Source organism: Monodelphis domestica, chromosome 1, assembly GCF_027887165.1.
Source record: "Monodelphis domestica isolate mMonDom1 chromosome 1, mMonDom1.pri, whole genome shotgun sequence".
In the NCBI taxonomy this organism is placed as follows: Eukaryota; Metazoa; Chordata; class Mammalia; order Didelphimorphia; family Didelphidae; genus Monodelphis; species Monodelphis domestica.
In genome coordinates, this window is record NC_077227.1 from 153,567,495 (window position 1) to 153,588,757 (window position 21,263).

The following is a 21,263-nucleotide window of genomic DNA, read 5'->3' on the forward strand; positions in this document are numbered from 1 at the left end:
AAATACAAAATAATATTTAAAGTATGTGTTGAGTATTAAGAGATCATAACCCAGGCTTACTCTTTTAAAGTAGCACAGAACAATTTTTTACATATCTAAAATGCTAAAAGATGAAGTAGCTAGTATTTAAACATGAGGTTGATTTCCATTTAGTTATATAAAAAGAAAATCAATAGAATATCTATACAAATTTTGGTTTTTATGATAATTTAAAAAAATATTTTCTTGTCAGTTCAGACTAAATTAACTGTGAATGAAAAAGTTTAGGGGGAATGTCAAGATAATAGTTGGTAAATGAATAATGATGACTATTACGACCTATGGGACTTATTTATCATAGTTCACCAAGTAAAAAGTGGAACTTAGGAATTAAGTGAGAAAAATATTGAGAGAAATTCTTTGGTGGCAAGAAATCTTGATTATGGAATTTTTTTGCTAAGAAAACTATCATTTAAGACATTTAGAGCATAGACAAACAAAATTCTGTTAAAAAGTGAATTAAGCAGTCTATTACATGAAGTCCTTTCTCTCCTGAATTCCATTAAAATATTACATGCAAAGAGATAGAGGTTTCTAACTAACTAGCTTTCTAGAACTTTCCTGATTTCTAGCTTATTTTTATTGTCAGTATTCATTGCTGTTCATTTGTCTCTAAATGATCTTCTTTATCAGTATAAGAACATTATGGTTTAATACAAAGTTCACATGAGAGAGCATATATGAAAGGTGTTGTATGTATCCATTTTTCAAAGTCAAGTGTTGATATTTGTAATTGGAGAAAGATTGCATATGTGTGAACACTTTTAAAAAATATTTCCAAAAAATAGATTTTCTTTTGTATTATTAGTTGGGATATGTTTAGAGTCATAGAAACTCTTGGCTATGATGTTTTTTTAAAGATTCCTTTAAGTCAATATTTGCAGGTTAAACCAACATCTTTCAATCTAAAGCCATTAGTTTCAAAATTGTCTTTACACTAGTGTTTTGGAATTAAATGTCTCTCATAGGATAAGATATGAAATTGTAGATAAACAACATTTATTCTTGTAGTGAAACTATTTTGATTTGGGTAATAGAACCTGCCTTGCCCATCACTTGACTGGTCTGGGCATATAAAGTCCTCATATTTATTGAACATTTTTATTTCCTTTAAGGGGTTATCAGCAGCAGGATGCCCATGAATTTATGCGCTATCTTTTGGACCATCTACACTTGGAACTCCAGGGAGGCTTCAATGGTGTTTCTCGATCAGTAATTCTGCAAGAGAATTCTAGTCTTTCTGCAAGTAACAAATGTTGCATGTAAGACTTTTGTTTGCTTGTTTTTTATAGAGGTTCCTGGAAGGGCTTTATGTTATGTTATACTGGTCAGATTTTATATTTTAAAATGATAATATTTTGCTTAAACTGTGCACAATACTTATTTGAATTCTTTAAAAGTAATATACCAAAACAGTCTTTTTTCTTGCATTTGAACAAGTTGATAATGGATTTGTATTTATTTGTTTTGAGAGCTTTAAATGAAACTTAGTAAAAAATTATTTGAAAATTAGGGGGGAAAAGTTTAGGGTATATTCAGTTTTTTGTTGATCTTTTGTAAATCGTTCCAAATAATAGTGAAGATAATTGGGGGGAATGGAATTTTTTTGTATGCCCAAACCAATTGTACTTCTAATTAAAAGCATAATCTTGAGCAACTTTGGAACTTGAATTTGCCTAAAACATATTTGTTCAATTCCCTAAGTGACCTTGAAGCACCAGTAAGTTTTCAAAAGTGTTTCTTGATCCATAACATGAAAAAATTTTGAATTGTTTTCCCTTGTAATTTCTGATAGACTGAAACCTGCACTGAGACCAAAACGTTTATTTTGCTTTAGGCAGGGATGTTTACAGTCATTTCAGCCTGGATTTTGGTCAATGTGCAGTCTCCTCTTATGTTGTAATTTTTGAGACTTTTGTCAGTCCTGATCTGTGCAGGAAAGGGGATTACAAGTTAAACTCATCAGAGAAAGAAAGGTAAGTTGTATATAGGTGTGACTGTAGTTTTGCCCATCTAGCATTCTCTACACCTTGTTAGTGAGTATAGTTTTGTTTTGTTTTTTAAATGTTAAAAGTAGGATTCCTCCATCGACTTTCAGCCTCCCATGGCTGGCTACCTGTCCTATAGGAATGGACCATTATAGTTCATTATAGTCTGTAATACCTAGATTTGCAGCTCCCCCGATCGAAATTCTAGTTTAGAAAAGAAGGTGCTGGTGACTTATCTCCTCAATAATATTTACATTCAGTGTTTTATTGGGTGTGAGAAAATGAATTGTATATTTTTAAGCAGCATATTTATACATATATACAAAGAGCAGTGATATAAATATAATGCATTTTATGTACATTATAGTATTTTTATTTTATATAGGAAATCCATAGTTATGTCCTGCCCCACATTGTTGCCTTAACTGTTGTAATTTATAATTATTAATGTATTTCTTTTTAGAAACTCCTGCCTAACATCAAAACACTTCAGTATAATGTTTAGTCAACTACCTAAGACAAATTGGAGAGATAGTGACAGCTCCCTATAATGTGGCCTCCCCGAGCATCATCATTTTGTAGTGGGATGAACCAATTTATAAGTTCTCACAAAAAACAGTGCTGCCTTTCTATTGCATTCTACTGATACTTTTTTCATTTTATAAGTTACAATATTTTAGTTATTAACTAGAATATCTTAAAACATGGCACCTAAAATGTACAAAAGCTAAATTTGTTCTCTACAGCATATCTTGAGAATGGACACAACTGCCTTACTAATAATAAACTGTATAGTGCATTTAAACACACAGGTATAGGACTTGCTCCTATTACTGAGTAGGAAATGTTTTATTCACTTATTAACATGTATTTAAGCTAGTAGAATATCATTTATACACAGAATCATTATCTATTGGTTCTATAGAAGTGTTACTTAAATTAGTCATTTTAAAATTAACATTTTTAGTGTACATTTGTAATGAAAACTTTTTTTGGTTTTACTGTTTAACTTGAATAGTATTTAAAATCATGGTATACTAAAACCTAGTAATGCTGCATGGATCTAATATAAATTCGAGCGAAAACTTGGAAATTATTCTAGCCTTTGCTCTTGTCTTTGAAGGGGAAGAACAACAGCAAATTTAAATGGACAGTAAAATACAATTTATTTGATCTCTAAATGAAGCTAACATGATTTTTTAGTAGCAACATGAGAGGACATCATTTAAATTTTTTCTATTTCTCTTTTCAGATATCTTTATAATAGTTAATCTTTATTTTTTATATGCCCATTCTGTACATAGCACTGGTAAACAGCAAGGGCAAATGGATATCATGCCTTCTAGATTCTATATTATATCTGTTTTTCAAATTTCATTAGGACAAATATGTCCTATTGGTTTTTTAAAAGCCAATTTGCATTTTTTTATGTCAAAATGAAAGCTACTTGAAGGCTCTTTTACAATCTTTATTGTGCCTGAAAGTCACTCATTACTACCTTAAAAATGGGGGGGGGGGATTTTTTTGTAAACAATATCCAAAAAACTTAATTTACATATAGTAGTACTTATATATAGCAGTACTTTTTAAGTTTAGCTTGTGTCTTCAGTAACAGTGGCTTAAAAGGCCTTAATTGTGACTAATGAAAACCTATCATGGTTTATTCCCTTCATTCCTATCCTAGAACTAAAAAAAGAAAAAGAAAAATCACAGCCAATATCATCATGGAGAAACTTGTTTCAAATGAATCATTTTAAAAATGTTTATTGTTTAGTGCTACTAAAGAAATAGTATAGACCTTGTGATTAAAATATTTTCTCATATGATGATTTTCTTAGAAATGGAGCTTCTACAGTTGTCACAGCTATATTCGGAGGCATTCTTCAAAATGAAGTTAACTGCTTAATATGTGGGACAGAATCTAGAAAGTTTGATCCATTTCTTGGTAAGATATTTGGTTTTTGGTTATTGATGCTTTATTTTTATGACATCTTTATTTTGAAAAAAATCTTCAGATTGATGATTTAAAATTTTTTTTAAATTTTAAATCATTTTTTAAAATGATTTAAAAATAGGCCAATATGATTTTAACTGATTTTCCTGTTTTAAGACCTTTCGTTAGATATTCCAAGTCAGTTCAGGAACAAGCGTTCTAAGAACCAAGAAAATGGGCCATTGTGTTCACTTCGAGGTAAGGATACTTATATTGTTTTGACATCTCTCTGGATGTTTATTGTATGTGACCATGTGAAAATCTGTTTTATTTCTTTAACCTTTGGGACCTGTGGGTTACCTGGTTAATATGTGGCTATTTTCATAATCAAGTTGTGTACCTCAACAAAACCCATTTTGTATTTCTTTTTGTTACATCTTGAAACATTTTCCCTTTTCTTTTTTATGTTACTGATAAAAAAAAAACAAGGTCTCTAAATTTTAAGGTCTGTAACAGAAATAGTTTTCCAGGTAAAGTGGAACAATATACATTAAGGAAACATTACAAATACATATTTTGTGTACTAAGTCCTGGGTGAGTTACAAATTTTAGGTAAGAATGCCACCCCCATTGAACTTACAGCTAAATAGCAGAAGACACATACATAGAAAGCTATAATACACAGTAACAGAAAAGTATATTAGACACCCAAAAAATATACTCCTGAAGAGGGAGGTCAGTACCAACAACATTAGGCAATATTAACAATTGGACAGGTAGTAAGATTAAGGTAGGTTTTTGGAATAATTGAAATTTGAATGATGCTTTAAGGATAGTCAGGAATTGATTGGTTTGGGAGAACACAGTGACATGGCTTTGGAGAACAGCATAAGCAAAGGTACAGAGGCCAGAACATAGTTCATTTTTAGACACCAGACATTTGCACCCAATTGTCTATAATGTAATGGAGAACATTTTTACTTCCTATTGAGGAAGGAAAATAAAGAACAATCATTCATTTACTTCTACATGTTTTAGGATGTTGTTCAGTCATTTCAGTTGTGTCCTGGCCCCATGTGAGTTTCTTGGTAAAAATACTAGAGTGGTTTGCTATTTCCTTCTCTAGCTCGTTTTATATATGAGAAAACGGAGGCAGACAAAGTTAATTGATTTGCCCAGGATCACACTGAGTAAGGAAGTATCTGAGCCCAAATTTACACTCAGAAAGTTTTTCTGACTCTAGGTCTGGTACTATGTCCACTGTTGTCACCTACATACCCCTATATTACAGGATACAAAAACAGAAAGTTTCACTTATTTCCAAGTATATATATCTCTTGTTTCCCTCCTAAAGGGAGCACAAAGACAATTGAGAAAAAACTAACCAATACATAAACTGTGTCTGCCAGTATATGCAAAGTTCCTTATTGTTGTCCCTTACCAGTACAACAAAGAGAGAGAGAGATAGTTCATACATTTTTAAAACAAACAAACAAACAAAAACAGAAAATCTTACACATCTGGTGCTAAGTGGTAGTAATTTTCTAAGACTATTTCAGTGCATGACTAGTTTAAGAATTGAGGCCAAAATAACTATGTGTATGACTACATTTAATTGGTACTTTGACCTTATTCCCTACATCACCAACGGTACACCTCTGCCTAGGAGAAGAGGTCAAGAAAAGAGAGAGACAGAGAGAAAACACATGTATACTATGAGAGAGAGAAAAAAAACACATATATACACATATATATGCAAAATTCCAAGATTTTGGTGGGAATGGGTAGGCTCTTTTAAAGTAAACAAATTTCATTTAAAATCACATTAGATTTTTATTCTTTGATCTAGAAACATGAAAGTGATTTCTAAGACTTAATAATGATCCAACATAAATTTTGTTTGATCGTATCTTAAGAAAGCAGATGAAAACAAAATTGAGGAATTTAGTGATAAATTTGGTGGATGATTTTATGTAATGAAGTAATGAAATATTCTGCCTAAGATTATAGGTTAGGGCTTTATTGAATATAGGCAGCCTCCATTTATACAGTAAAGTTACATGATCAGTTGGGAACTTGAAATGCATCTAACATGCTGAAATTCCACATTCTTAAATGGTGGTTGTGATCTCAAGATACCACACAGAAGTATAGCTATATTTTTATAGAACCCAGGTACCACATGTGAGCATGCATTTATGTGAAGACCTGCTCTTCAATGAGATTCCAGCAGGGCACAGTGACTACGGAAGCCACAGCATTGCAACAGTGAATGGTCCTTTTATTTGCCTTTCTTTAGCATAGCAACACACACAAGATCGTTTAAAGGATAAGAGGCAGCAAGAAGGTGGTGGATGAGGAAGGGAGGAAGTTTCCAAGTATCCATAAGTAGGGAAGGAATGAGAATTCTGGTGATCACCCAATTGACAATGCCATTGATAAATCAATTTGACTACATAGTTGTTTGTTCATTCTGTTATTTCATGTGTATATATTAGGTATGTGACTTCAGGCAAGTTATATACCCTTTGCTTGCCTCAGTTTCCTCAACTATAAAATGGGGATAACAGCACCAACCTCCATGTTTTTTGTGAGGGTCAAATCAGATACTATTTGTAAAGTCCTTAGCACAGTGCCTGGCACACATTTATTCCTTTCCTTGGTCAATATCTTGCTGATTGATTTTATGCCTTTTGTGTTCATCAAATTGGAATCTTAATCAAAATTTCATTCATGTAGGGTAGCAACTGAGTAGCTCAGTGGTTGAGAGCCAGGTCTAGAGATTGGAGTTCCTAGGTTCAAATCTGGCCTCAGACACTTCCCAGCTGTGTGACCCTGGGCAAGTCACTTGACTCCCATTGCCTGGCCCTTACCACTCTTCTGCCTTGGAGCCATTAAACAGTATTGGCTTCAAGACAGAAGGTAAGGATTTTTGGTTTTTTGTTTTTTAATTTGCATCATGTAACAGTAATTTTCCTTCTTATATTTGTCGGGGGGGGGGGGGATCAAAAGAAAGATATTTCAGAAAATTCTTTGAACCTTTTGTTGTATCCCCAAGAGTTAGCATAGTGCTTGGCATATAGTAAACATTTAATAATTGTTATTATTAATTGACTTGAAGGATTCTATTTTTATTTTCTATAACCCCTCCCTTCCCCTAAGACTAAAACTTTTTACATGATGCAACAATAACTCACTCATGAAAGCTCTTATGATCTCAGCCTCAGTACACAATCATAACAGTGGTTAGGGATTTGTAGCAGAAACCAATGTTATGTTGCCATTACAGTTTATGCTTAGAGACAAAAGAGAAAACGAGAAATTGGAGATTGCTTCTACCATTGTCTGCAAGAGTAGGGAACTCTTGTCTCAGTAATGAAATTTTCTTGAGTGATAAGTAATATTTAAAATGGTAGGAAAAAAACAACTTGGAACAAAAATTTTATTAACTTTTTTATTTATTAGAATTCTTTATTAGCTAGGGAAAGTCACTTCTCTGAAATTCAGATTGGCCTTAGTTTCCTCATCTATAATTTTAAGAATAGTAATATTTTTACACTCCCTATCTCCCAGAGCTGTTGTGAGGGAAACATTTTGTAAATCTTCTGCACATACACAGATATGAGTTCACATACTTTTTTAAAGAGTAGGAGTGAAGCCCTGAATGGTAGTCATATAATAGTTTTCAAATGGAATTTAATTAAATTCAGTCATCCCTTGAATATTTGAAGCTGAATTATCCATCCTGTGGATTAACTGTGGCAAATGGATTTTTCTACTGTTTTGCCATAAAAGACTTCAGTATGTTCAGAGACTGAAGACCGATTTTAGTCTCAAACAAAATACAATTAAAAAAGCAGCTATACTTTCCAAAGTTGCATCATTAACTCCAAAGAAAAATGGAAGGACTTATTGAATTAACTGTGTCTCGTTGAAGTCTGTTAGTATGGATTATCAACATTTGACTTGTGGGGAATTTTATCTGATTTTATGTCTTTAAGTTGGCATCCTTTTGTTCTTATTACAAAGAAAAGGGAAAGAAAAGAAGATATATTTGGAAATGATGGTGATAAACTATCAATAAAAATAAGATTTTAGATACTAGATTTGAACTAGTAAGTAAATTCCATGTTTCTGTCCAAGTAGAAGTACAGGAGCCAGGATTTCTCATTTTTCTTCAGAAAGTCTTCAGAAAAACCTTTGGGTTGAAAGCAAAGGAAGCAAGCTTTTTAGAACCTACCATGTGCTCAGAAATCAGTTAGCAAATATTTATTGAGCACTTACTGTGTACATAAAGCAACATGTTAGATGAGAGATTAAAGAAAATAATTTCTGCTCTAAAGAACTTTAGTTTCATTGGTATTTCAGTAACAATACCAGACAATTATAAAAGGTCACATGTAGCTTAGATCTATAGCAGATGTACCTATTATACCACAGCAGACATTGTGAATCTGTACAAAGAAAACATAACACATGATGACCCCTGGTCTTTGAGAGCTAAAAATCACTATTGATGCCAGAGTGCAGGCCATTTTCTTTTCTTTTTTGTTACTTGTTTTAAATGATTATTTTTTAATTAATTTTTTTAATTGCCAAAAATCTCTCTTCTCTCCCTCCATTCCATTCGCCCATCATGAAAGCTACAAAGAAAAAGAAAAACAAAGCCATGACATTTTCCAGTATAACTTGTTAATGCTGACCTGACTTTCCTTGACCTTCAGGATCTGAAGTTGCAATCTGTTTGTTATTTATAGCATAAACAGCAGCTTTTACTTGAAATACTTAAACCTATTTGGGGTCAGAAAATACTAATTTCTTAATTCCTAATGCCATTGAATTGGAAAGAAAAACATCGTTTCAACTTCCTATCCAAATGTTATTTATTGAAAACTAATTTTATATTATGCCTGAAGAACAAATATTAGGGAAGGGAAAAGAAACACATTGAGTTCAGTGAGGGCTATTTAAAATTTATCAGTTGATTTTAACTACTATGTTGGAATTTTAGAAAGGTGTGCCTATTTTATTTTGTACCTCAGTTTCCCAACCATTTAAGCTCTTGGCCAGACTTCCACTTACGCTAAACATGATATAACAAATATTCTCCCTTTTGTTGTTTTCCCTCATAGGTACGGTGCCACAATGCTCAAGTAGTTAATCAGAAGAAAAATACAAATCAGAAGTTTAGCAGAATAAAGGGCTAAATAGAATTTGGTGTACTTTTTATTGAGGGAACCATCAGTCAGCGTAGCCTTGGAACCATAAAGTTTAGGAATAAGTATCATTTCAGAACCTCCCCTAATTTGGAAGAGAGCTATATTTGAGAATGTTAAAACATTTCTAGAACACCTACTGTGTTCAATAGTTCTTAATGTATTTGCAAGCTAAGGATACAAGGAAATAGCATGAAATTCTTACTTCCATAGAAATTACAAAATGAATTAGAGAGACAAGTCATACACATTCTAAAGTGAAATCGCTTGAGAGAAATAATATAAGCAGTACCATAAAGTGGTATAAAATTAGTATATTAATGGCACAGGCAATAATTGCATTTAGAAGGAGGAATATTACTCATTTTGAGTGGTCTTGGAAGAAGTTGGGAGCTGAACTGGACTTCATCTAGATAGATGGGCAAGAACAGGGCAGGAGTAGGTAGGTCAAAGGAATTTGAAAAATGATAATAGTTTGAAATAGTTGAAATGTCTGAGGGATTGAGTAAACTAGTCTAGCTGGAGTAAAGGATCTCTGTACAGTAGTAACAGAGAGGAATTCAAAAGGTGGTAGACTTTAATATCCCTCGATTATAATTTTGGAGAGATTAAATAGTGCTTCAGGAAATTTGAATTTGTCTAATGATTTCAGAAAGGAATTCCCCTAAGCAAGGCTTTTGTGGGTTTTCGAAGTAATTTGACAACAGTATTCAAAGATCAGCATTTCCAGAGGACTATTCTCCCCACCTCCTGACAGAGTGGTGATAGATTCAAGATGCCAAGTGAGACATATTTTGGACATGTCAATGTGGAGATTTGTTTTGCTTGTCCATGTATATTTGATTATTTTTTCTTTCAAATTGGTGAGGAGGAGGTTGGTAGAAAAAGGAAAGAGAAAAAAAAAGAAACAAAAGTGATTTGAAAATCAAGAAGTATCAATAAAAATAAGAACCTTTTTTTTAATTGTCAGCATCAGCTTGACAAACTGTGACCTTAAGGCAATGGTTTCTAATTCATACCCACAAAAGTCCTTAGTCTGACCCAAACCAGATTAAGCTATAATTGGGAAATGTTTAATAAAATATAACATAAATAATGTTAACTTACATATGTAGCCTCCAACAGCACTGCCTTTAAAAGCACTCGAACTCTCTAGCACTCTTCTCCAGTAAATAAAGTAAAATGAAGGAGATATTTCCTTTAACAGTATAAGTTAGTGATGAAATTACTTTCGGAATTTTCCATAAAAATTAAGGTGAGCTTAGGCCCAAGGCATGATTTACTGTTCCTAGAAGTATCCAGATGAAATTTTTATGAAAGGCTCCATATTTTAACATTTTTGAAATAAATCTCTTTTTTAGATTGTCTTCGTAGTTTTACAGACTTGGAAGAACTTGATGAAACAGAACTGTATATGTGCCACAAATGCAAAAAGAAACAGAAATCCACCAAAAAATTTTGGATTCAAAAATTACCAAAGGTAAAGACCAGAGTTCCATGAAATTTCATGAAAGAGGAATCATTAAAACTGTTAACCCAAAAAGCTCATTTTAGTAAATCCTACTTTTAACATAAGCTAGACTTTGGAAAGTGTTCAGGATTGGCCCATGGTTTTTTTAGTCGAAGCTATACCCTTTCCCAACCTCATACCCATTCCAGCCATTGTATACTTGAAATATTTAGAACTGGGGGAAAGAAACTAATGAATCATGGGTGATTCCATGAGGGACATCAGAACCAGACATTGGATTTTTCATTAAAAATGAATGAAATTTTTATGAAAATTTGTCCTTTTTTCTTACTCTATTTTGTCATTCAGGTGCTATGCTTACATTTGAAGAGGTTTCATTGGACAGCATATCTAAGAAACAAGGTTGATACATATGTAGAATTTCCCCTGAGAGGCCTAGACATGAAATGCTACTTATTGGAGGTAAGGTGGCCTATATTAAAATATCATTGTTTGTTTTTTAGGTTTTTTTTTTTAACACCAGCAATCTCACTGTAAAGTCAGGGGCAAGGTGGATAGAGAAAGCTGTCATGTTGGTTTAATTGATTACTGGTGGCAGTTTAATCCTAAGAATGTGTTTTCTTTCCCTTATTTTAAAGCCTGAGAATAGTGGTCCAGAAAGCTGTCTCTATGACCTTGCCGCAGTTGTTGTGCATCATGGTTCAGGGTGAGTATTGAGACTCTGTTAATGGAAGTAGACACAGAATTTAGAGCTATGAAAAGTATTTGTGTTGTATGAATTTTGATGTTTTTGTCCAGTTTCTGAATTTATTTTCTTCATGGAGCCTTTCCTGATGCTCCCAGGTGCTAATTATCCTCTCTTCTTAAATTACCTCCTATTTATTTTATATTTATTCTTATATATAGATACATGTTCCTTCACCTAGTAATCTGTAAGCATTTTGAGATTAGGCAAGGATTATTTTTTTTCCTTTGTATCTCCAGGATCTAACACAATGCCTGGAACATATTTTTAAAATGCTTACCAATTGTGTCACCAATTTTTATATAAAGTAAGCAGTGTTATAATTTTTCCACGTTGACAGCATAGAGTAAAAGGATGTTAAAATTTGCATAGTTCTATAGAGAAGTGAAAAATAGGTTCAGAATTTCAGAGCATTTATATTCCAAACAGGTTTTGTTTGTAGTTTATATTATTTTTTTCTCATCAAAATATAATTTACTTCACCCTTAAACTGCAGGTGAAAAAACCATTAAAGTTATTTGTAATAAAAGAGGGCCTTCTTTAATAACTCCACTTTTCTAGAATGCCTTTCCATCTCTGTTTTAGTTTACATTTTTTAAAAATATAGACCTGATAGGCGGTGCCTGCTTTCAGGCAGAATTTCATCACCAGCTTGCTGACCACAGTTGTGATGAATTCTTTGTCCAGTGCAACTGTGAAACCAACAAACACATTTTAAAGCAACCCTCAGTCCTCTGCAGAATCCTTCCAGTTTTGCAGTAACAGAAGAATGACAAAAGATACCAAGAATCAATATTCTAAAAACCATCAATAAACATTAATGTACAACTGGTACTCAGTCTGATATCTTGGTCTAATGACCCATAAATGGTTGAATCATTGAAATCAAATTCTTAACCTTCTTGGTATAAAGGAAACCAAAAGACAGAAAGAAGGCAGTTGTAGCTAAATGGAAGGATGGCTCACAAATTCTTTTCAGAGTGGCAATTACAACATTGACAATTCATAGGACAACTGGTCACCTAATGTTTTTTACTTCAGATATTTCACTTAGGAACTAGTGTTAAGAAAAATAAATACTTGTAGCTGGAGGATCATGAGATTAGAGAAATTCTACAAAGAACTTAAGAATATCTTCCACATTAAACCAATCTATAATTTGATGAATAGGTGGGAAATTTTTTTGCATATAAGCTTTTAAGGCATTTTGTGCTACAAAATAATAAATTTTTAATAATAAAAATAGAGCATAGTGAAATCTTGTGTTAACCTCTTTCAGTCAATCATGTTAACAAACTCTAGGTGTTTGACACACTTAGACAAGACACATTTTTTGATAAAGCCCAAATGTAGATTTGTTTTACTTGGCTGTTTTTATTTGTCATGAGGATTTTATATTAATGTTTTCAATTGGGGAGGATATTTGAAGGTAGATGACAATTTAGAGTAGCAATGCCAAAAAGGAAGGTGGACAAGGGGAATGAGAGGAGAAGATCATTGAAGCTTTTTTTTTTTAATATATATAAAAATATAGAAGAAATTTCAGAATCCTAGAAAAAGCTGTACAGCTTTAAAAGTAACAGCTATAACCCAAATTGAATTGCTTGCCAAATGTTAAATTTATTATATATTTTTTTGAAAAGCTGTACATTATTGTTTCACAGAAAAGCCTTTTTGCATCCTTTATGTATGGGAATGTCATTTTGGGAGGAGAATTAAGAATATGCATATTTTTTAAAGTACATCTGCTGTAGAATATATCTAATAATTTCCAGCCCAATACTCTTTCCACTGTATCACATTGCCTCTTACTACAGATTCAAAAGTAAGGAATGAGGAAAACCAAAGATATGCAGTTGAATGGCAAACTTGTGTATTTGTATAAAATTTGGACAGACTACTTAAACACAATGAGTTTGTTCCAGAACTGAACCTCAAGAAGAGAATGGGCTGGATTGCCATTAGGAAGAGGCTAAATTTTTTAATGGTCTCAGACTTTTCCCTAGAAGAAAGACCTACCTTTTCAATGAGATTATTGTGCTGATGGTGTTGTATGGCTACTAGTTCTGGGGTACTAACATATTTGAATTGGAATTGAGTTGGGGATTAAGTACAGGAGATGATCTGTGGAGTCTTTCAATCTCAACTTTTCCCTCTTGCTCTAGAATGTCAGGGCAGTTTTCTTGGCTAATTTCCCCTAGAATGATGTCCAGGCTTTTTCTTTTGTCGTTGTCTGCTGGTAAACCAATGATTCTTAAGTTGTCTCTCCTGGACCTTGTTTTCTAAATCTTCTGTTTTGTGGATGAGGTGTTTCATATTTTCCTCAATATTTTCATCCTTTTGATTTTGTTCTATAGTTTCCTGCTGCCTTGTGAAGTCATTTACTCCTAATTGTTGTATTCTAGTTTTTAAAAACTGAATTTCATCCCTGGCTTTTTGGTCATCCTTCTCCTTCTGGTCTGATTTTCTTTGGAGGTTATCTTTCATTTTCTTTGCCTCATCTTTCATCTCCTTTGCCTCATTTTCAAGCTGATTAATTTTGGCTTTCAAGACACTATTTTCTCGTTTTAGTCCAAGTGCCTCTGTTTCCAGATGACTTATCTTGCTTTTAAAGTTCTTTTCCCAGTTGTCTTCAGGCTCTTAATTGTGTTTTGAATTGTATTTTGAGTTCTTCCAAATCCTGTGTCCAATTCACTGGAATTTCTGTGTTTTTGCTTGGTGTTCCTTGATCCTCCTCTGTTCCATTTGCTCTTTGTTCATTGCCTGGATAGAAGCTGTCGATAGTAATTTCTTTTTCTTTTTCTGTTGTTTGCTCATGTTTTCCCCTTCTTTTCCCCTTGTAGTTGCCTGTAGTCTTGCTTCTCTCATTATGTGCTGGGTCTGTGGGTTTGGGCTTTTCTGTCCTGAAGGGACTTCTTCTCTGCTCTGCTGATTGTACAGGTTGAGTCCTGATGTCAGATCTTCCCCAGCTGTCAGCAGAAATGGAAAAGGAGCTGAGATTCCCACCTTGTTATTAAGGTGATCTGTAGTAGTTGCAGCCTTCACTCTTGGAGCTTGATCAGCAAGGCTGTCAGTGTAGTCTGTGGGGGAGGGGTATTAGAGCTTGAGCTTCCCTGCCCTCTGAAGGCTTGATAAGATTAAGCCAGGGTGGAGTTGATCTTGCAGAGCTGGATGTGCCCTGAGGCCAAAACCTCAGGAAAGGGGAGGGGGAACAATGATGGAGTTGTCTCTGCTTAGATTGGGCTGCCTCCCCACCACCTGCGTTCAAAGCCCTGCGCTTGGCACAGCTTTTCCCGCAAGGTACTCCCTTCAGACTAGCACCCTTTCCCCACCTAGAGATTCCAACCACTGCTGGAGGCTCAGTACTGTAGGTGGGGTAGGGGTCCTGGGACCTTCCTTCTTCCTTCCCCTTAAACGGGAGTGCTCTTGAATTCAGGCTTTTTGGGAGTGTACCTTTTACAAGTACACCAGCAGGAGGGTTCCTTAGCTCTGTTCTGTTGTTAGATTTGGTTTTCAGTTTCTTAGAAACATTTGGTTTTTAATTGGTGAGGAAGAGTTTTCAGAGGTCTGAACTTTTGCTGCCTATACAGCCCACCATCTTGACTCCACCTACAGGATTCTGTTCTTGACTCTGAGTGATTCTCGATTCCAATTCAAAGAACATTGGAAAAGGGAATAGCCATGGTTATGTTCAGGGTGTAACATGCTACATACAAACAATTAGAAGGAGAAATAGTATCAAGTATGTCACTAAAGAAATGTATTCATTTAAAAAAATGAGCTGATCACGTGAGAATAAGGGATAATCAATTGGAAAGTTTGCATGCTCACCCAGAGAATCCCCTGTCAGGGAATTATGGGAGTCATACATGAAGGGCAGGCATGAATAAATTGCTACCTATATCACTAGAGGAGATAGACATCAGTGGAATCACCCAAGTCTGTTTAAATGCTAAAATATAACATAGACTTTTATTATGGCACCTGCAGATTAACCTGTAGCCAGCTGGCCCTTACTGTAGCTAGGAATTATTTCCTAGTTGTTGAATAACTTGTCTTTTCAGGGATTTAATGTATTATGCTATTGAGACTATGGCATTAATATAGTATTCTAGGGAACAAACTAGGTTTGAGGTTGGCAGTCAGTTAGTTTAGTGTCTTATTTTACTAGTGTCCCGTAAATCCCTTTAATGTATAATGTCATAGTGGTTTAGCAGGAATTCATCTTAGAGGGAGAGCATACAAAGGAGGGAATTTGGAGGTGGGTAAAGGTAGAAAATCACTAGCACTGAATGCTGATGGTGGAGCTAAGAGGCCTCAGGAGTGGAAGTTGAAGAGAGATATACCACAGAAAACATTTCCAAATAAGAAAATGTGTTGTGGCCTATGTAGGAGGAACAATAGCTGAAAAGGTAGGTGAGAATAGACTTACTCTTAAAGTGTTAGCTTTAGGTCTGGGTCATCTATGGGCTATCTCATTATAAAGGACACTGGGGAGCTACATTCCACTTTTACTAGTGGACTATTTGGGAGTACATATTTTGTATTGTCTGTACATACCATGACACCTGAGTTTTAGTTCCTTTGTTGTCACTAAGTATTGCTCATTGGCTACAGGAGGGGGAGGGAGGAGGGGAGAGAAAGAACATGAATCATGTAACCAAGGGAAAAGAGAAAGAAAGAAGGAAAGGAAGGAAGGAAGGAAGGAAGGAAGGAAGGAAGGAAGGAAGGAAGGAAGGAAGGAAGGAAGGAAGGAAGGAAGGAAGGAAGGATAAAGGTAGTTTGTACTAAGGAAGAATTAGATGAAGATAATTCAGGGGATCTAGGACCTATATGATTGAACCTTAGTCAACACAATACATTTTGCTGCATACAACAAGTTGTGTGTGTGTGTGTCTGTGTGTGCAAAATATATATGGGGTGGAGCAAACCCCTAAACACTAAAGGATTATGTCATTGGAATGATGGGGCCAGGGCTAGGAGTTAAAAGCAGAAGTGATTGTAATATAGGCTGTACCTGCTGTGGTAGATAACAGTGGCTACCATTGATCCCTAATACTTGGATTCTACTTCTTTGGCAAGTCACTCACTTTACAGCCTCTTATAATCTGGCTTCTGATCCAAACAATGAACTAAACTCATACTCTCCACGGTCACGATGGTCTCCTAAGTACTCAGTCCAATACGATCTTCACAGTTCTGCTCCTTCTTGATTTCTCCACAACTTATCATGTTGACCACTTTTTCCTTTCTGACTCTACATGCTTCAGGGTCTTCCATTATGCATCTGACTGTTCCTTCTTAGTTTCCTAACTTGGCTCAACTTCCATGTCCCATCCTTTAAGGGGGGGTAGCCTGTGCCTCTCTCTGGGGTTATCCCCTCTTGTCCTTTTTCTTTCTTCTGTTTGCATGAGGTCAGTTATCTTAATAGAAGTGCTTCATAGATCTGTTTATCCAGCAGAGTCTCTCTCCCACTTCTCTTCTCACATCACCAGCTGCCCATTGGTAGCTCCCCCAAATGTTCTCTAGACCTTTCAAATATAATATGTCCAAAACATTGCTATTCTCTCCCAAATCCATTCTCTTTTCCAAACTTCCCCGTTTCTCTTGAAGGTAGCATCTTGTAGGCATTCTCAACTTTTCACTTTTTGAACTCATCAGGTACCTGTTTCTGTGGATTCTGTTTCTAAGCTTTCTCCTGTCTGTCCCTGCTTCTCCACTTTCCTAGCCCCTGTCCTAACCATGTCTCATTGTCTGTTGCAGAGGCATCCCAGTGGCCTCCCTGATCCATCTTCCCCACAGCCACAGAACTATTGCCTGTAGAGTAAAATGCAAACTCCTTGGCCTTTCAAAATTTGATTTTGGTCTGTCTTTTCAAACTGCTAAGACCTTATTCCCCTCACATAGTCCACATTCCAGGCAAATTAGCCTCTTTGTTCTTCCCCAAACATGCTACCCCATAGTTCTTTGTGCTGTCACAGGTGCTTGGGGCCCCTTCTAGCTTCCTCCAGCCTCCTCCTGGCCTCTCCTAACTCCTCCCTTCAAAAAAAAAATTTTTGAATGTATGTAGCTTGTGTTGTCTAATCAGTGTATTTGATTCTTCTCGGAATATAAGTTTCTTGAGGGCAAAGGGGTTGTTTTGTTTTTATTGTATGCTTGTACCTGCCTTGTATTAAACACTCATAAATACTTATCAAATCCAAGTGCATTTCTTCATCTAAAAACTAAGAGTTGGACTAGATTTCTTTTTTTGGACTTTAATCCATCTCCTTTCTCTTGCTTACAGTGTTGGTTCTGGACATTACACAGCTTATGCAACTCATGAAGGTCGCTGGTTTCATTTTAATGACAGCACCGTAACACTGACCGATGAGGAGACTGTGGTAAAGGCCAAGGCCTACATCCTCTTCTACGTGGAACGCCAGGCCCGATCTGGCTCTGAGAAACTCTGATTCCCGCCTTCGTTATCCTTCATCAAGTCCACCAGACAAAACATTTCCAATTTTCCACAAATACTTGATCCAAGACTATTAATTTCATTGTGCACTTTTCAGCTTCCTAGAGTGGGTTTCATTTTGTTGTGTCAATGGTAGCATTTGACTTGGACACAAACTAACTTTTTTTTAGTTTTTACCAGAAAACCCCAGCAGACATTTTGATTTGCTGCTTTAGTTGTGGTAACTTGGTATATATGTGTGTGTTTATATATATACAGAGATATATGTATACATATACATATAGTTTCATGAACTTAGTTATATTTGACTCTATATTAATGTTTTCAGTTCTCACTTTCTTAAGGCACATTTACATCAAGTGTTTCTATTATATACAGCAAGCAAGATAAATGTGTTCCTTATTTTTGAAAAGCAGTGGACATTCTTGCTGCATTTTCACAGCTGTAATTAAATCAGGTTGAATCCTGTAAATCAAGGATTTTGCTTGCACATATTACTCTATCCCATGAAATTTACTAGTGCCCTGAACTGTCATTCTTTGCCTACGGAAAATCGAGAGGTTGCATCATTCAAATAAGATGGGCTAATTGCTGCTATCAGTGAATGTGAAGGCTGCTGTACTTTAGCATTAACCTTAAATGATTGGTGATTTAGAATCTGTCCCTACAGATTCAAATTATTTAGAGATAGCTAGGGAGACATTAGAAGCTAAATTCAGTTACCTTGTAGGTGAATTGTCCTTCCTCAGTTAATGTCTAAAGAAATCCTCAAGATTAATTTGGAATGCCCAGAGTGGGTCATGTCATTGGCATTTAGATAAAGAACTAGCTCGCCATTGGTCTTCTAGAGCTTTTCTCTGATCCTGCCAGCAACGGAACTTGTTAGTCATCAAAGCCGAGTTTATCAAATATTTGGGAAGCCAATCTTAGCAGTGCTTCTGAGCTTGCATATCACTCACTGAGAGACAGGCTTGGAAGAGGGCATTTTGATTTTTAGAATTTTAATGGCTCCCATTGACACTGCAGCAAGATCTTTGTGATCAAATTGAAAATGTGCTTATTTTTTGGATTGTATAGGAAGAGAAATCCTGCTCCTAAGGTCATCAGCCCTTGTTTAAAATTGTTTCCTAGAAAATGGAGGCCTTTAGATATCTCTTTTCAGTTGAATTTTAGACTCAGAATCTGATAATAGCAATGCCAGTTCTCTAGGTATCGCATCTGAGCCAAGGGCATTATTTGCTGGGGGAGGCTAGAAGAGAGGAGGCTGCTTGAGTGTATAAAGAATGTAGGAACTTTTCAGACAACCTCATATATATTAGCATCATTGATTTTCCTCATCCCTTGTTCTAGTGCTTCCCCCCCCTTTTTTTTTCTTTTCTAAAAGTTGTAGTGAAGAACTGAGCATAATTACAGCTAAGCAGACCTCTTAGGAAGAATGTCTACTGACAAGTTAAAAAGGAGTGGTTGAGGTGTTATTAAATTCTGTAAAAGTGTCACAATTTTGATGACTTTTTTCTGATCATATATTTGAAACTGCCAGGAATAGTCATTGGGACACCATTTCCATTTGAGTGTAGACTAGTTTTATCTTGGTTTAACACATTTGCTAGGTGACCATTTGAAAATGAGATGCACCAACCCCATAATCAAACATGCAGAATGTCGCTCCTAAAGAGGCTGCCTCACCAGAGTGAAAAGTCTAGGACCTTAGGAACTCTTTGGGGGGGGGGGGAGGAAAAAGTTGGTTTGGGTCAAAATACTGCACTGTCTCATTGTTGCTTAATTGTTCATCATTGTGGAAATACACCGGCTGAGCCTGACATTTGACTCCCCTTCAGACCCTTTCAGAACACCCAAAAAGCAGACTAACTTTATTGTGCTTAACAAGAAGGACATTTGTTGCTTTGAATTACAGATATTGCCACTCTTAGTATGTTTGTCTGATGTTTGCACCACGGTCATCGTTCTTTAGAAAAATGGGTTGTTTTTAATGGCTTATATAATGACTTTGCTGGAGGAAAATAGCTATAAGTCACAGCTTTGTGGCAAGGTGTAGGAAAGTGTTGGGGAGAAGGAATGTGGGGACACTGGGGCCTAGCCGAGAAACTGTGCTCAGCTTTGGTTGCATAGTTGTAGAATGTCATCCCGAAGGCTTTTGGGGAAGGACAATTGAAAGCATTTGGGTTAATCAGACAGAGACTGCTGAATAGCCCCACACACCAGCGATGTAAATGTGCCTGTTTTGTATTTTAGAAATTCAACTGTGTAATCTTTGTCACGATTATTTTAAAAGCTTGATTCTGTTTTCTGTTCTCTTTCTGGGCTTTTTTTCTCTTTTGGTGCCATGTTGTTTCCTGTATGTATATGTGGCCTCTGACTAGAGAACACCAGCGGGGCCTGATGCATCAAGGTACATGCCTCCTTTGGAGAAGAAAACTTGACCATCCTCCCACTGCAAACACAGATGTATGATACAAACGGTCTGTTTGTGGCGACACAGATATCTCTCCATGATGGAGAAAACTTTGCTTATCCACTGTATTCTACTCAGTGTGTAGTGACGACAAATGTAACTGACAATTGAACCAGTAAAGTATCCTGTCCCTCTTTGCGTGTTACAAATGGAAGTTGCCTGTGAAACTCCTTCGGTCAGCGTGTTTCTGGGCCTGGCATTGGGGCATATTTATTCTTGAAACCATACGTGTCTTTTTGGTCTCATTGTTCTAATGTACATATCTCCCTTTTCCGTGTTCCCGCCCCCAGCTTCTTAGGGGTCACGTGGGCCTGGGTCCTCCCTGTACCCCTCACCTTCACCCCCACCCCCAAACAACTCAGACGGAGGCGCCAAGTGCGCAGCTGCCCTGGCAGCTCCGACAGAGGAGGAGCCTCCATGCCATGCCCCTCTTGACTCTGGCCTTCGCTGGGAGACTCCATTGAAGGCTTCTGTCTGGAGCGCCCCAGGGCAGCCCGGAGTAAGCAGTCTGCAACCAGCCTGGGCGGGGCAGAAAGGCGGAGAGCCCTGGGCCACTGCGCCGCCATGCATCATTCCATCCTGTCCAGATCTCACCCGGGGAACCCAGAGGGCGGCCTATTGGCTTTGCTGTCAGACATACGCCAGAGGGCCCTCGAGTCACGTGGTGCTGTGGATGTCATTGTTTGCCATTAAAATCTAGCTCGTGTAATACAGGAAAAAAATCATTTCACTGCGTGAATAATCTTTTAAGTTGTACTTTGATTCCTTTTCTTCTTTGCCAACTTGAAATGTTTTATGGGAAAGTATCATTAAAAATCTGGTCTCTTTTCTTTGACTGTTAATAATTTTGAACACCCTTTAGCGGAACTATAGTAGTTTGTTCTTGAAAACTCTGGGTCCCGGCTGTTGGAGAGAATGCCTTCCGCCCTGTCGGCTGTGCT

General features: G+C 36.1%; 1 protein-coding gene across 2 annotated transcripts in view; it reads left to right on the forward strand.

Annotated features, from left to right (window-relative positions):
- Positions 1-21,152, forward strand: part of USP3 (ubiquitin specific peptidase 3) — a 111,957-nt gene extending 90,805 nt beyond the window's left edge. For both annotated transcript variants that reach the window (XM_001366215.5, XM_007479546.3), the window contains exons 9-15: positions 1,155-1,301; positions 3,866-3,972; positions 4,138-4,218; positions 10,538-10,656; positions 10,996-11,109; positions 11,286-11,353; positions 17,679-21,152. In XM_001366215.5, coding sequence (XP_001366252.1) covers positions 1,155-1,301; positions 3,866-3,972; positions 4,138-4,218; positions 10,538-10,656; positions 10,996-11,109; positions 11,286-11,353; positions 17,679-17,844 — 802 coding nt within the window. In that variant the 3' untranslated portion in view covers positions 17,845-21,152. The remainder of the gene's footprint in view (positions 1-1,154; positions 1,302-3,865; positions 3,973-4,137; positions 4,219-10,537; positions 10,657-10,995; positions 11,110-11,285; positions 11,354-17,678) is intronic.
- Positions 21,153-21,263: the final 111 nt, after the last annotated feature.